The 13,383-nt window shown below is 35.7% G+C and overlaps 1 protein-coding gene across 2 annotated transcripts; it reads left to right on the top strand.

Annotated features, from left to right (window-relative positions):
- Positions 1 to 9,419: 9,419 nt before the first annotated feature.
- Positions 9,420 to 13,003, top strand: LOC109215123 (glutamine synthetase nodule isozyme-like). Of its 2 annotated transcripts, none has more exons than XM_019379145.1 (12): positions 9,420 to 9,770; positions 10,141 to 10,180; positions 10,338 to 10,441; positions 10,746 to 10,794; positions 10,920 to 11,026; positions 11,134 to 11,221; positions 11,344 to 11,472; positions 11,713 to 11,787; positions 11,869 to 11,922; positions 12,228 to 12,265; positions 12,413 to 12,572; positions 12,672 to 13,003. In XM_019379145.1, the coding sequence occupies exons 1-12, from the start codon at positions 9,553 to 9,555 to the stop codon at positions 12,822 to 12,824; spliced, it is 1,215 nt and encodes a 404-aa protein (XP_019234690.1). In that variant the 5' UTR covers positions 9,420 to 9,552; the 3' UTR covers positions 12,825 to 13,003. The 2 variants fall into 2 exon arrangements, with proteins under 2 accessions (XP_019234690.1, XP_019234691.1); XM_019379146.1 differs by lacking the exon at positions 9,420 to 9,770 and adding an exon at positions 9,916 to 10,065.
- Positions 13,004 to 13,383: the final 380 nt, after the last annotated feature.

Here is a 13,383-nt window from a genome sequence, read left to right as displayed (position 1 = left end):
ACCAACTTACTTTTAGACTTAAAGAAACTATGTAAATAAGAAAACTCAATATTTACACTAAAGTTCAAATTATACTAAGAAAAATACTACTATAACTTGCATCTAAATTAGAAGAAACCAAATATATATATATATATATATATATATATATATATATAAAAATTTTCTTCTATTTAAACATAGGAAAAAATCTTATATTCTAAGAATATGAATATTTTTTATAGTTTTTAATTTTCTTAAATAAAACCTATTAAGAGCAAGATAAACATTTAAAATATTAAGATTAGACCTAAAATAAATATTTACACTAAAGTAGTATAAAATTTGAGTGAGGTCAAAAATTAGTTGTTCACAGCCTCACTCTACTGTATTAAAGGTACTCAAAATAAAATATATAACCGTATAAAGTAGTTTTGAATATACACAATATAAATTTTCGGCGAAGGGTGTCCGCTTGACCACCCTTGACATGGCTACGCTAGTGGACGGGTCAATGGTCGGCCCAACCTTAAGCGGATTGGGTGAAATGAGTTTTGATTCAAATTGTCGCCCCTATCCCCAGTCATTTCAGTATTTCGCGTTAAAGATACTTTAACAGCTTGTTTGGATGGTTGTTACCCCTCATTATATATTGTTTTATGAATACAACGTTTGAATAGATTGTACTGTTTACTGTTGTTGTTAAATAACATTTTGCTATTTGGTTTGACTGTATCGTACTGTACTGTAACTGATAAGTTTACTAAAATACCCTCAATTGTTTAAATATTAAATTGATCAAGAATTCCGCATAAAAATAATTTAAGAAAATTCCTTTCTACTAATTTATCACCAAATATGTCTTATAAAGAAGGAACAAAGAATTGCAGTTAAAGTAATTAGAATTGGAGTTAAAATCACATTAGGAGGAAAAACGAAACAAAAATAAGGCAAAACCTTTTACGTTGGAGATGGAAGCGGCATAAGTTCTAGAAAAAAAGGACAAAGACAAAGTAGGTTTTTAGGTTGGAGATTTGGAGTTAAACTTAAAAAAAGGTAAAGGGTAAAAAATTATGGAGTAATAAGTTAGGGCATAATAGGAAATAATCCCACCACACCAAATAGGTTGTTTCAAGAACTGGGACTTTTCGTTGTTCCGAAATAATGGAATTTAACAATACAATACAACCAATTTTAATAAAACAATCAAAACAAATATTATTTTGAGATAACAACCATCCAAACAACTATTTTAAATATGATAAAATTCACGATTCTTTCGTACTGTATGCTACAGGTGTGCATCAGTTTCCACCATCCACGAATTTTATTATGTTCCGAAATAAAACAATATCCAACTCAACAAGAATTTTATTGTGCGTTTCACTTCAATTATTTCTGCATTTTAGCATGAAAAAAGACACAGTCCATCAACAAACCTTTACCATTGTCTATCTGTTCTTTTGCAATTTCCCTCTCCAAAAATTACATCTGCAACTTGTTGGAGGTAATTTAATATGGAAGGAGAGCGTTTTTTAACTGTTTGTGGTCAGTAAAATCACGTGCTCCCTTGGTCAGTGCATCTGTTACTGTTCTTGCTTTTTAATAAATACTACTCTTTCCGTTCGAGTTTATGTGAACTTATTTTTTTCTGGTCCGTTCAAAAAAGAATGACTCTTATTAAATTTGGAAATAATTTAGCTTAAACTTCTAATTTTACCCTTAAGAAGAAACTTTTATTACCGCACAAATGTTTTGGACCCCTTTTTGACTTGTTTAGAATCACAAATTCCAAAAATTTTATTTTTTTCTTAAATTTCATGCCCAGTCAAATATGCTCACATAAATAATAAGTTTCAAGCCTACCCTTGTATAAATTTTCATTACACTAAGTTATTTTGCAGCTCGTAATCGTTCGACCCAAAAATTTGAAGAAATATGTGGACTAATTTTTTCTCTTGGTTAGCCCACAAATCGTACTCCCTCCCCGTTTCAGTTTATATGATTATTTTACTTACTTAGGAATTTTTACATTCTTATGTCATATAGGAAACTATATTACCCTCAATGTTTAAGGTTTGATATAATTACATTTGTATACCTAATTACCAATTATATACCATTAGTGGTTTTTAAGGGTATTAATTATACTCCTAATTTAATGTTACCTTATATTCCTTCTAATACCACTCCCCCCACGTTTCTCTCTCCAATTCCCACACCTTCACCCACGTTTCCCTCCCACACCCATGATTTCTGTATCAAAATCTCATTATTTCTTCCATAGCCAAGGCACTGTCGGCACCTCTGCAATCTTGTCCCAATGTTTTTGTGCCCGGGGAAGATGAGCACAAGCCTGGTCGATTTGATGGTTATGATTTCGGGTTCCTTCACGTTAAGGTTTATCTCCTAGAGTTTGATTCTCAATATGTTCTGAGCTCGAACAGATCTTTTTATCTTTTTCTTTTGATGCTTCAATTGTTGGCAAAAGTCAATTTTCTTGTAACAGTTCATAGGAGGATTTTGCTTAGGAAGATCTATCCCTTCATCATGTTTTTTTGGATTCCATATTTAGCATAGCAGTTTCGTAAGGAGTAACAAGAGCATATAGGAGAATCACAAAATTGTAGCATAATTGGAATTTTTGACATAATTGCATTTTTTGCAGAAGATTTGTAGAAGTTTTAGTTGTTTTTGATTTATAAAAACAGAAAACAAAGCATCTACAATCAGAATGCAAATAATCTACAATTTATCTACAAAATATCTACAAACTGGATACATTGAATTTTAATATCCCAATTCCCATTCAATTGTAGTATAATCGGGATTTTCGACATAATTGTGTTTTTTGCAGAAGATTTGTAGAAGTTTTAGTCATTTTTTATTTGTGAAAACAGAAACAAAGCATCTACAATAGAATACAAATAATCTAAAATTTATCTACAAAACATCTACAAACTGGGTACATTGAATTTTAATATCCCAATTCCCATTCAATTGTAGCATAATTGGAATTTTCGACATAATTGTATTTTTTGCAGAAGATTTGTAGAAGTTTTAGTCGTTTTTGATTTGTAAAAACAGTAAACAAAGCATCTACAATCAGAATACAAATAATCTAGAATTTATCTATAAAATATCTAAAAACTGGGTACATATTTGTAAGACCCTGTGAAAACTTGTGCTTAAAACTTAGAACTCGTAGTGCCAAGTTATGAATATGTGTTAGGAATGTGTCGGTTCGGACCCTTTGTACTGATTTAAGCATTTAAAAATCAAGAATCAAAGTTTTCCAGAAAAGTGCTATTATGCGATCGCAAATCAAGTATGCGGACCGCATTCCTACAGCAAAGTGAGTCAGTGTGTTAGTCAAATTTGAGGTAAAAAATGCGGTCCATTATGCGATCGCATAACTGATATGCGGACCGCATAGTTGTCGCATAATCGTCTTGAGATTTTGTAAAGGGCAGTTATGCAGTGCATTATGCGACCGCAGAACGAGTATGCGGACCGCATTTCTACCGCAAAGCCAAACAGAATGTTCAGAGTTTTGGAGCATTTTTGCGGTCCATTCTGCGGACCGCATTTCCACTTTGCGATCGCAAAGTGCGACCGCAAATCTGACTCGGGCTCCTATTTTTCTAAATTTTAAACCCGACCCCTTCTTCAATAAAACACCAAAACCCCGCATTTTAACACATTTTCTGAACAAAACTAGAGAGAGGAAGGGAGAGTTCTTGAGAGAGGAAGTCTTGCATTCATCGATTTGATTCTTCAAAGCTACCCGGGCCGGGAAATTTCAAGTAATTGTCTTCATCTCCATTCTTGCGGGTAAAATCCCCAACCATTTTTTATTGGTTTCCAGGTTTAAACATAAAGGGGGGATTCTCATGCATTGATTCTTGAAAATAAAGGTTGACAACATACATGCATGTCTTTTAAAGCCTAAAATCTAGTAAGGGAAAATTGGGTAGAAGTAAAGGTTTGCAAAAGAAGGATTGATAACCTAAATAGGTTCGGGTAGAAATTGTGAATTTTAATTCTAAGATATATGTGTTAACTTGTGAACTAGATTGACGTTGCTAGACTGTTTGGCGAATTGAAAGTAGAAGTTAAAAGGGGAATTCGGCTCCAGGTATGTATGGCTAACTTTGACCTTTGTAAAGTCACTTTGTTTGGTGTACGAATATTTGGTATGTGATACCTATGTGGACCATTTGTGAATTCTTATGATTAATATGTCTTGAGTGTTCTTGGTTAATCTCCCGATATAATGGTGCAAGTAAATGGCAACAAACCAAATGTGTGTGTGTGTGTGAATGTGTTTATGTGGTAAGAGCTGTGTAACAAATGATGAAAAGAAATCGTAACTGATGCAAATTGAAACAACTGTGGTAATATCATATGTGGCTTGCCGTGGGCAAATATCGTTGTGGCTTAAATTGTATATGAGTTGTTGTATATAATGGAATTGGTATTGATGGTTATAGAAATTCTTTGTGAATTGTTGTTGTTGTTGTTGTTGTTGTGTGATTTGTGATTGTCCGGTGGGATCGGGTTGCGCGCCGCAACACGAAGTAATAGGTGTGGGTTGTGGTGATAAGGGTAGCCGAGATAATAAGGGTGGCCGAGGTAATAAAGGTGGAAAGTGATCGTAATCACTATTGAAATGAAAATATGAGAAAGTTGTGAAATCATTGATGTGATAATGTTGAAAGGGGAAAAAGGAGAGATTGTGAAACTTGTTTGGCTTGATTGTTCCTTTCATGTGTATTTGATTGTTGATTCTATTCCTGCTCGTTACTTGTGTATTGTTTGAGTTTACTTGGGGCAAAGTTTGTTCATACATACCAGTACAATTCAAATGTACTGACATCCCTTTTGCCGGGGCGCTACATTCGTGTTATGATTGTAGGTGGATCCATAACAGGTACTCCAGTCCACCAACCATAGCACTCCTTCACTTCCCGTCAGCTGAATTGGTGAGCCCCTTTCCTCTCGGGGCCCTGCGTGGCTCATGCCGCTTTTATTCCGGAGTCTTGTTTTGGTATTTGTGTAAGGTATAGCCGGAGCCTTGTTACCGGCAAGTATTGTATCATCCTTTTGTATCCATAGAGGCTCTGTAGACAGGAAATGTGGGTTGTGAACTTATGTAATATGTATTTTGTATGTTGGGCGATGTAAGTTGTAAACTACGCTAAGTAACCATGTTTGTTATGTATATTTCGTAAAAAGGTGTTTTAATTATAAATGGCTATTTCCTTTGATTAATGAGTAATGAAAACATGGAGTAACACGTGGGATAGGAAAGGCACCCAGGTCCGCTTGACTGGGGCTACCCGGTCGAGCGCCGGTCGCGCCCCTCGGTTTTTGGGGCGTGACAATATTTGGACTCAACATGCTTCCCCTGAAATGTATGTTTCACATTTTAGATACATATTTTTGTCCAAAACAGTACTAAATCATCCACTTTTTTCTTACTAACACGCATCTGCAATATTGTTACGTTAGACGTAAGTGTTGACAGCCTAGAACAACTTGTATATTTTTAATTCTTTCAGTTGAGTTACAGTGATTCCTTATTTAATGAAATATCTGGAAAAATATTTACTTCCCCAATTTTAGCGCGCCTAAATAAGGAATCCTACAACTACAATGATTCCTTATTTAATGCATTGTCTATATTTTGTAGAAATACTATTAGCATGAAAGGTAATATGCAAACTATGAACATATTTGGTAATATAGTTTCCTATATTGTATAAGAACGAAAATTTCCCAATTTTATTTTCTATAGCAAGCTATTACACCCTATTTATGATAAATCAATACAATTTTGCAATATTATTACTTATATAGCTACTTTTTTCTATTTTATAGCAAAATATGTAAACCTACCATTGAAACATGAAATACGTCAGTTACGTTCTTTGTCTCTTTCTCTCTCTTCATTCTCTCTCTATCAACAAGATTCTCAATCCTTTCTCTTCTCCCTCAAATCAGCAGAATTGTCGGCGTCATTGTCGTGGTCGTCGTCATCATCCACTATTGGCTCATCCTCTTAGGCGAACGGCCATGGCTACGCCGGAGAAGATTTGAGGGGCGGGTTTTTGTTTGTCTCCATTTTTAGTTTTAATACAATGTATACAATATTTTGCTGGGCCGAAAAATGCCATCTCCGGCGAGCTTTCTTCTTATTTTTGCTATTTAGTCACATACAGTGATACAAATATATTATATTATGTACAAATACACTCAAATATATTGTATTTTTGTATAAATACATTATTTTTTCGCATGTATTTATATATTCCGAAGGTCTGTATTGTTTGAATATAGCCGAATATTACTGTGTTTTGTGATTTTTGTTGTTTGAATATAGTCGAGTGAAGACGATGAATTGAATTCAATGTGTACATGCTGAATACCTCACTGTATTAATAAATACAGTCGCGCGAATACATGAATACATAATTAACAGCTGTAATCCCTATTTTTAGGCGGATTAGCTATGTGTATTTATAAATACAGTCGCGCGAATACATGGAATATAACACAGTAGCAACAAAATTTATGTGGAATTGATTTTGTTGAGTTAAATTAGGAGTGATACACACTAATTGATCCTCTTTCCGTTGTTAAACAGCTGGACTCCCCTATTTTTAGGCGAATTCCGCTACTGTATTCATGAATATAGTAGCGCGAATACAGGGAATACAGTCTCATAGCTGGACTCCCCTCTTTTTAGGCGAATTTTGCTACTGTACTCATGAATATAGTAGCTCGAATACATCGAATACAGTCGTGTAACAACTAAATAGTAGCTATAGGAAGTAGGTATGTATATATATGGTAGCTATAAGAAGTTAATAGCCACTGAACAATAGTAATTTCTGAAAAATCCTCTATTAGTCTGTTTGAAAAAAATGATATGCGAGAACGATTTAACTTTAAACTTTTTATTTACTGAGTTAGGAGAAGATGAGACTATGAACAAATGGTTTTATAATATTGTTCATGAATTTGAACTGCGAGGAACCTTTTATTAATTACTTAGTTCGAAGGGATAAAGCGTATTTTGCTTTCTTTGTTCAACCTTTAACTTTCTTCCTTTTTATGTACTTGAGCTTCTTCTTTTAAAACCAAGTGGAGATCAGAAAAACCTTCCCAACTTAATTCACTCATTCTTTCTGTTATACCAATTAATTACAGTATAGGAATCCTCCTTGTAGCTTCTTCTACAACCATGGGTTCTTTTGCCTTTTGGGAAAAAAAGGTTTGATTATTGGTTTGGTGCCCTCCTTTTCCATCCATTCATACCACACAACTTTGGGAATAGGCAAAGTACGTATTGATCATGTTTCATCGGAAATCAGCTGATCTTTCTCAATTGCTCCCTCAGGTCCATTTTAATTAATCTTTTGGTCTTGTTCATAATATTTAATTTTTTGTTTTGAGATATCACAGTGTTAACTTCTTCTTTTTTTCAAAGTTACTCTTGGATTAAAGAGTCTAGGAGTATTTGTTATATTTTTAATGAATAAATTAATATTAGTATAGTCAATTATATTATTAATTAATGTTAAAAGTTAAATTCCTTAATGTGTGCGAAATTAACAAAAAAAATTAATTAAAATGGACCGAAGGGAGTATTTCTACTTGTAGCCTAAAAAAGATATAATTTTTTAAGGAAAAAGGTTAGATGTGTATACTATCGGAAATTAGTTATAGGTAGCCTCCGTTATGCTATTCTTCACTATCTGCCCATGCCGTTACCAATTTTAATATTTCTACCCGTTAATCTAACGAATCAATTCATAAAGACGCGTGGCAACATCTTAAACAACCTAACCATCTACCCTTTTACATTACCCGTATTCGCCCCTTAAAAGACCTAATCTTATTTTCTTCTCCAAAACTAGAATTTTGTAATACGATGGCGGATCCTCCATGGTTTCCAGCGATCTAACCGGTGCTAGAGTGTCAACGACAAAGCAGAGAGAGGATTTAATGAGCAACAAACGATTAGATTTAACAATTCCTCAAATTCCTTGACTTTGATTAAAGTGCTAGTAGTATATATTGGGGTTTCCCTTTTGATATCTCAGATTGTCGGTTGCATATTAAAATTTTGAATAGTTGATCCGGTTTAGATGAGGATGGTGTTGGTATTAGCATTGGGCGATCTTCACATCCCGCATAGAGCTGCTGATTTTCCTAAAAAATTAAGCCTACGCTTGTTCTTGGCAAGATTCAACATATCATATGTAGTGGAAATTTCTACATTAAAGGAAGTGTTTCTCTTCCTTTTAATTCATCAAAAGTAGTACTCCAGATCACTGATTACTCCTTGTCCCGATAATAAAATCATCCCAGATCCCGGAGACAACGGAACTTTTTGGCGATTCCTCCACCACTACCCATTTCCGGTGACCACCCAGGATCTCAAATCACTACTCTCCGGCAAAAAGCTCATCGAGAAGCTGCATGAAATGGACATCAGCAGAAGCAGGATTAAACTCAACGGGCTCCTGCCGCAAAAAGATTTACTGCCGGAATCGGCCGCCGGAGAGGAAATTGACAGTGGCAGATGCCAGGAAGCTACTGAAATTATCACAATTGTGAGATGGTGAAATTGAAGCTCAGGAGAATTGAAAAGAATTGTATTTTGTGACCAGAACTTGTTCAAATGTGCTGTGAATCTTGTTGGATTAGTACTAATCAATGCCTAGAGTTTGCGAAATGCTTTTAGAACTGTGAGGGTTGAATAAATGAGGGCTTTTCGGGTTTGGGGCTGAACGGATGGGTTAGAGGGAAACTGGTTAGGTGGGTTAGAGAAAAAATAGTTAGGTTGTTTAAGATTCTGCCACGTGTCTTTATGATGGATCGTTAGATTAAGGGGTAGAAATACTAAAATGGGTAACGGTAAGGGTAGATAGTGAAGAATAATATAATGGGGCTACCTCTAACTAGTTTCCGACAGTAGAGGGACACATCTGGCCCTTTTTTCCATTTTTTTACCGATGCCTTACCTTTGTACATGTACTCTTTCGCAAATCCCCTCACCCCGCGCGCGCCTTGTTTCCCTCTATTTAAATTTTAAAATGTGATTATGAAGGGTGAAGGTCCCTATATCACCATCTCAGTACACCCAAGTCAGTTTAATTCTAAATTAATAATGGGATGATCCAAACAGCCCCTAATAGTCGAAAAAGTATATAATTTTTGTATATTTTTGTATATATATATATATATATATTGTATGTTATATACAAAAATTATACAAATTTAATATATTTTTTCGGTTATCGAATGTGAAAAATTTCTGGTACAGATTAAAAGTGATAATAGCCGATCTTCTTTCTCTAATGATAAAATTCATGAACATGGACACGTTACCATTTCCTTTTGTACTTTTCCTCTATACACATTTCTCTTTCCTCAGCGGTAATAGACACATGCACACACATAACAAATACACACAATCCCATTACAGCTATTCCCCCATACTGTTCTAATTATGTCATGCACTGGCGCCACAACCTTCACTAGAAATAACGTCCTCCATTTATGTTCTCTACAAATTTTTTACACAAATTTAGAGCTACCAAAAACCACAACCAAAATATAGCCATCTCACAAAATTCAGACAGTTTCATTTTCAACAAAGGAAGATCAATCACTCTTGACAGTGAATTAAGAAACATGTCTCTCTTTGATCTTCTTAACCTGGATCTCTCCGACAGCCACAAGACAAACAAAAGCAAATTCATTGCTGAATACATATGGTTAGTTTCCTTTTCAGATCTCTGTTTCCTTTTCTTCGGTATTTTTCCTTGGATGTCTGTCTTTTTTTATTGGTATTTCTATCCTATTTTGTATGTAATTCAAGTTTTGTTCCTTGACGGTTGTAAAAATATTCACACAATCAGGTGACTTGTAAGGTAATTACGGGTTTATCTCTTGGATACGCATAAATTGACACTTCACCTTCCTCTCCCATTTCGATGTGGGATTCGCCTACATGTACACCCTGCTTGACCCGCCCTCATCAGCTCCCCTTTCGTCATGGGCATCACATAAGTAATACTTGCTAGGCAAATTTTAGTTTTATTAAAGGAAAATAGCTTTCTTGTTCTGATGTGTGTCATTGATCAGGATTGATGGATCTGGCATGAACCTCAGAAGCAAAGCAAGGGTAATTAATATCTACTTAGCTCTTTTTTTCAATATTATCAAGCCAATACATGTTTTTGTTTGATTTTTTGGTTAAAAGGCGATAATATATTTTTCTTGGACTTCTGATCTTTAAGAGAATTTGGCATCTAATTGTGATTTTTATCTGTGGAAGACAGACCCTGCAATATCCTGTTACTGATCCTTCACAACTGCCAAAATGGAACTATGACGGTTCTAGCACTGACCAAGCTCCTGGTGATGATAGTGAAGTCATCTTATAGTATGTAATCACTTGTCTTTTACCTATTCATTTCCATTTTCGAAGTTTCATCTATCATTTCAAGGAAGGGGAGCCTTGGCGTAATTGTTGTCATGTGACCAGAAGGTCACGGGTTCGAGCCGCGGAAACAGCCTCTTGCAGAAATGTAGGGTAAGGATGCGTACAGTAGATCCTTGTGGTCCTGCCCTTCCCCGGATTCCACGCATAGCGGGAGCTGAATGCACCGGGATGCCCTTTTTTCATCTATTATTTCAAGATTTATGTTAAGTTTGGTTGACCCTTATATGTGTTTTTATGTATGAAGTCCCCAGGCAATTTATAAGGATCCATTCAGGGGAGGAAATCATATTCTAGTAAGTTCTTTCTCTATATCTTTTCCTTTCTCAATTAGTCAATGTCATCTGTCATTATGTTCTGTGTTATGATCATTAACACTTAAAGAAATGGACATCTTTTTTTTGGCTTTTAATTGTTATAGGTCATGTGTGATGCTTATACTCCAGCTGGAGAGCCCATCCCAACAAACACGAGGTTCAATGCCGCAAAGATATTCAGCCACCCTGAAGTTCTGGCGGAGGAACCTTGGTAAGTTTCATGGACATTGCAATGGAAAACTATGATTAGTAAAGTTTTGTATTTCTGTGTGCGCTTTGAGATTAAGTCTTGAGAATTTCTCTATCATTATACGGTAGGTTTGGTATAGAGCAGGAGTACACATTGATGCAGAAAAATCTGAATTGGCCACTTGGTTGGCCGATTGGAGGATATCCTGGACCTCAGGTAGTGACAAGAAGCTATTCTTGAAGTTCTTTGTTTCCTTTACATAGTTAATGTTTCCTGGTTTCATAAACAAATATCTGGATGGCATAATAAACTTTTCTTGTGCCCTCACCGGGTAATAGGGACCATACTATTGTTCGGTTGGTGCAGACAAAGCCTTTGGCCGCGATATTGTCAACTCCCACTACAAAGCTTGTTTATACGCCGGCATCAACATTGGTGGAATTAATGCGGAAGTTATGGCAGGCCAGGTAAAACTGTATAGAAGAAAAAAAGAACACTTTCATGTAAACCCCATGATGTGGTCAAGAGAGGATATTGCAGAGAGCTGGATTAGGGAAAAACCTCATGTCTGGTCCAGCGGGCGGGGAGTCGTGATTCCAGTATCATTATGCTTGCAATGTTATTTGGTTTATGTCTATTTGTGATTGAAACTATTTGTTGCCCCTCAAATTGCACCTAACTTATGTTTTTACTTTGTTTTGATTTAGTGGGAATTCCAAGTTGGACCAGCACTAGGCATTTCTCCTTGTGATGACCTTTGGGTTGCTCGTTACATTCTTGTGGTAGTTCTCTTTTACTTCAAGGAAAAGTTAAAAGGAAGTTTTAACGTCCTACTTTAAGTTTCTTTGTTGTGGTTCTAACAGAGGATTGCAGAAGCAGCTGGTGTGATTGTTTCTTTTGATCCAAAACCTGTTGAGGTTAGGTTTTGTTTATGGAGATTAATCTTTTATTATACCGAGAATTTGTGTTTTCACATCGAGGAGCCTTGGCGTAAATAAAGTTGCTGCCGTGTGACCAAGAGGTCATGGTCTTGAGCCGTGGAAGCAGCCTCTTGCATAAATGTAGGGCAAGGCTGCGTAAAATAAACCCTTTTAGTCCGGCCCTTCCCCGACCCTGCGCATAGCAGGAGCTTAGTGCACCGGTTTTTTTTTTTTTACATCAATATGTCAAATATCTGGCCATTTTATCACCCATCTTTGATTCTTAATTCGTCTCGTGACAGGGCGATTCCAATGGTGCTGGTGCTCATACAAATTACAGGTACATTTTGGTCCCTAATGTATGAAAAGTTGCCCTCACAATAAGTGGTAAAAAGAAGATCGTTTATCAAGGAAAATACATATTCAATGTGGTAGTCAATGATAGTAATAAGAGTTTGGCTTGACGTAATATTTCTGTTGTGATCAGTACCAAGTCCATGAGGGCTGAAGGAGGGCTACAAGTAATAAAGAAAGCCATTGAGAAGCTTGGAAAGAGACACAAGGAACACATTGCTGCTTATGGCGAAGGCAACGAGCGTCGTCTTACTGGAGAGCATGAAACAGCTGACATCAACACCTTCAAATCTGTAAGTAACACTTTTAGCTCTATTTCCCTTTTGGTTTCTCAGGACGATCTTTCTTTTGGATTTATCAATGTAAAGACTTTTGTGTTTACTTTTCCACAGGGAGTAGCAGACCGTGGAGCGTCGATTAGGATTGGAAGGGAAACAGAGAAGGCAGGAAAAGGATACTTAGAGGATAGGAGGCCATCTTCAAACATGGATCCTTATGTTGTGACTTCTATGATTGCAGAAACAACCATCCTTTGGAAACCATGACAGAATTGAAATTTTCCAGTTTTTGGTGGCTAATTACTCAATTGTTCTTTTCAAATGGATTAGTGGTTTGTTTTAGGGACAGGAATTCTGGTTTTTGCCTTTTCTCATATGAATGAAAATAACAAAAATCAGTAGAAAGTGAATCTTGAGATTAGATTAAACTCTCTTTTTTATGTGAAGTCCTTACTTTTTTCTATACATTAGTATTTTTTATCACTTTCTAAAAAGTTCAAAAGAGTGAATGAAAAAAGCAAAATAGACAGATTCTTTTCTTTTCTCGGACAAATAAAATTTGTTTAAGTTTGAAGTATCACTCTCCCATAATATGGTCCTAAATAAAATGGATGCCTGTCCAATCAAAATTATGATGGAGCTAAGAAGCATAAAATGGACTAAACAGAAAGTTAAGAAATGCAAAGACAATAAATGATAGCCCGATGCATAAAGCATCACGCGTTCACCTAGAGTCAGGGAAGGGTGGTACCCCAAAGGGTGTGATGTAGACAGCTTACTCTAATGCAAGTATTAATGGTTGTTTTTACGGTTCGAACCCGTGAGC

Source organism: Nicotiana attenuata, unplaced genomic scaffold (assembly GCF_001879085.1).
Source record: "Nicotiana attenuata strain UT unplaced genomic scaffold, NIATTr2, whole genome shotgun sequence".
Classification (NCBI taxonomy): domain Eukaryota; kingdom Viridiplantae; phylum Streptophyta; class Magnoliopsida; order Solanales; family Solanaceae; genus Nicotiana; species Nicotiana attenuata.
Note: the sequence above shows the minus strand (reverse complement) of the source record. Positions and strands in the feature narration are given on the sequence as shown.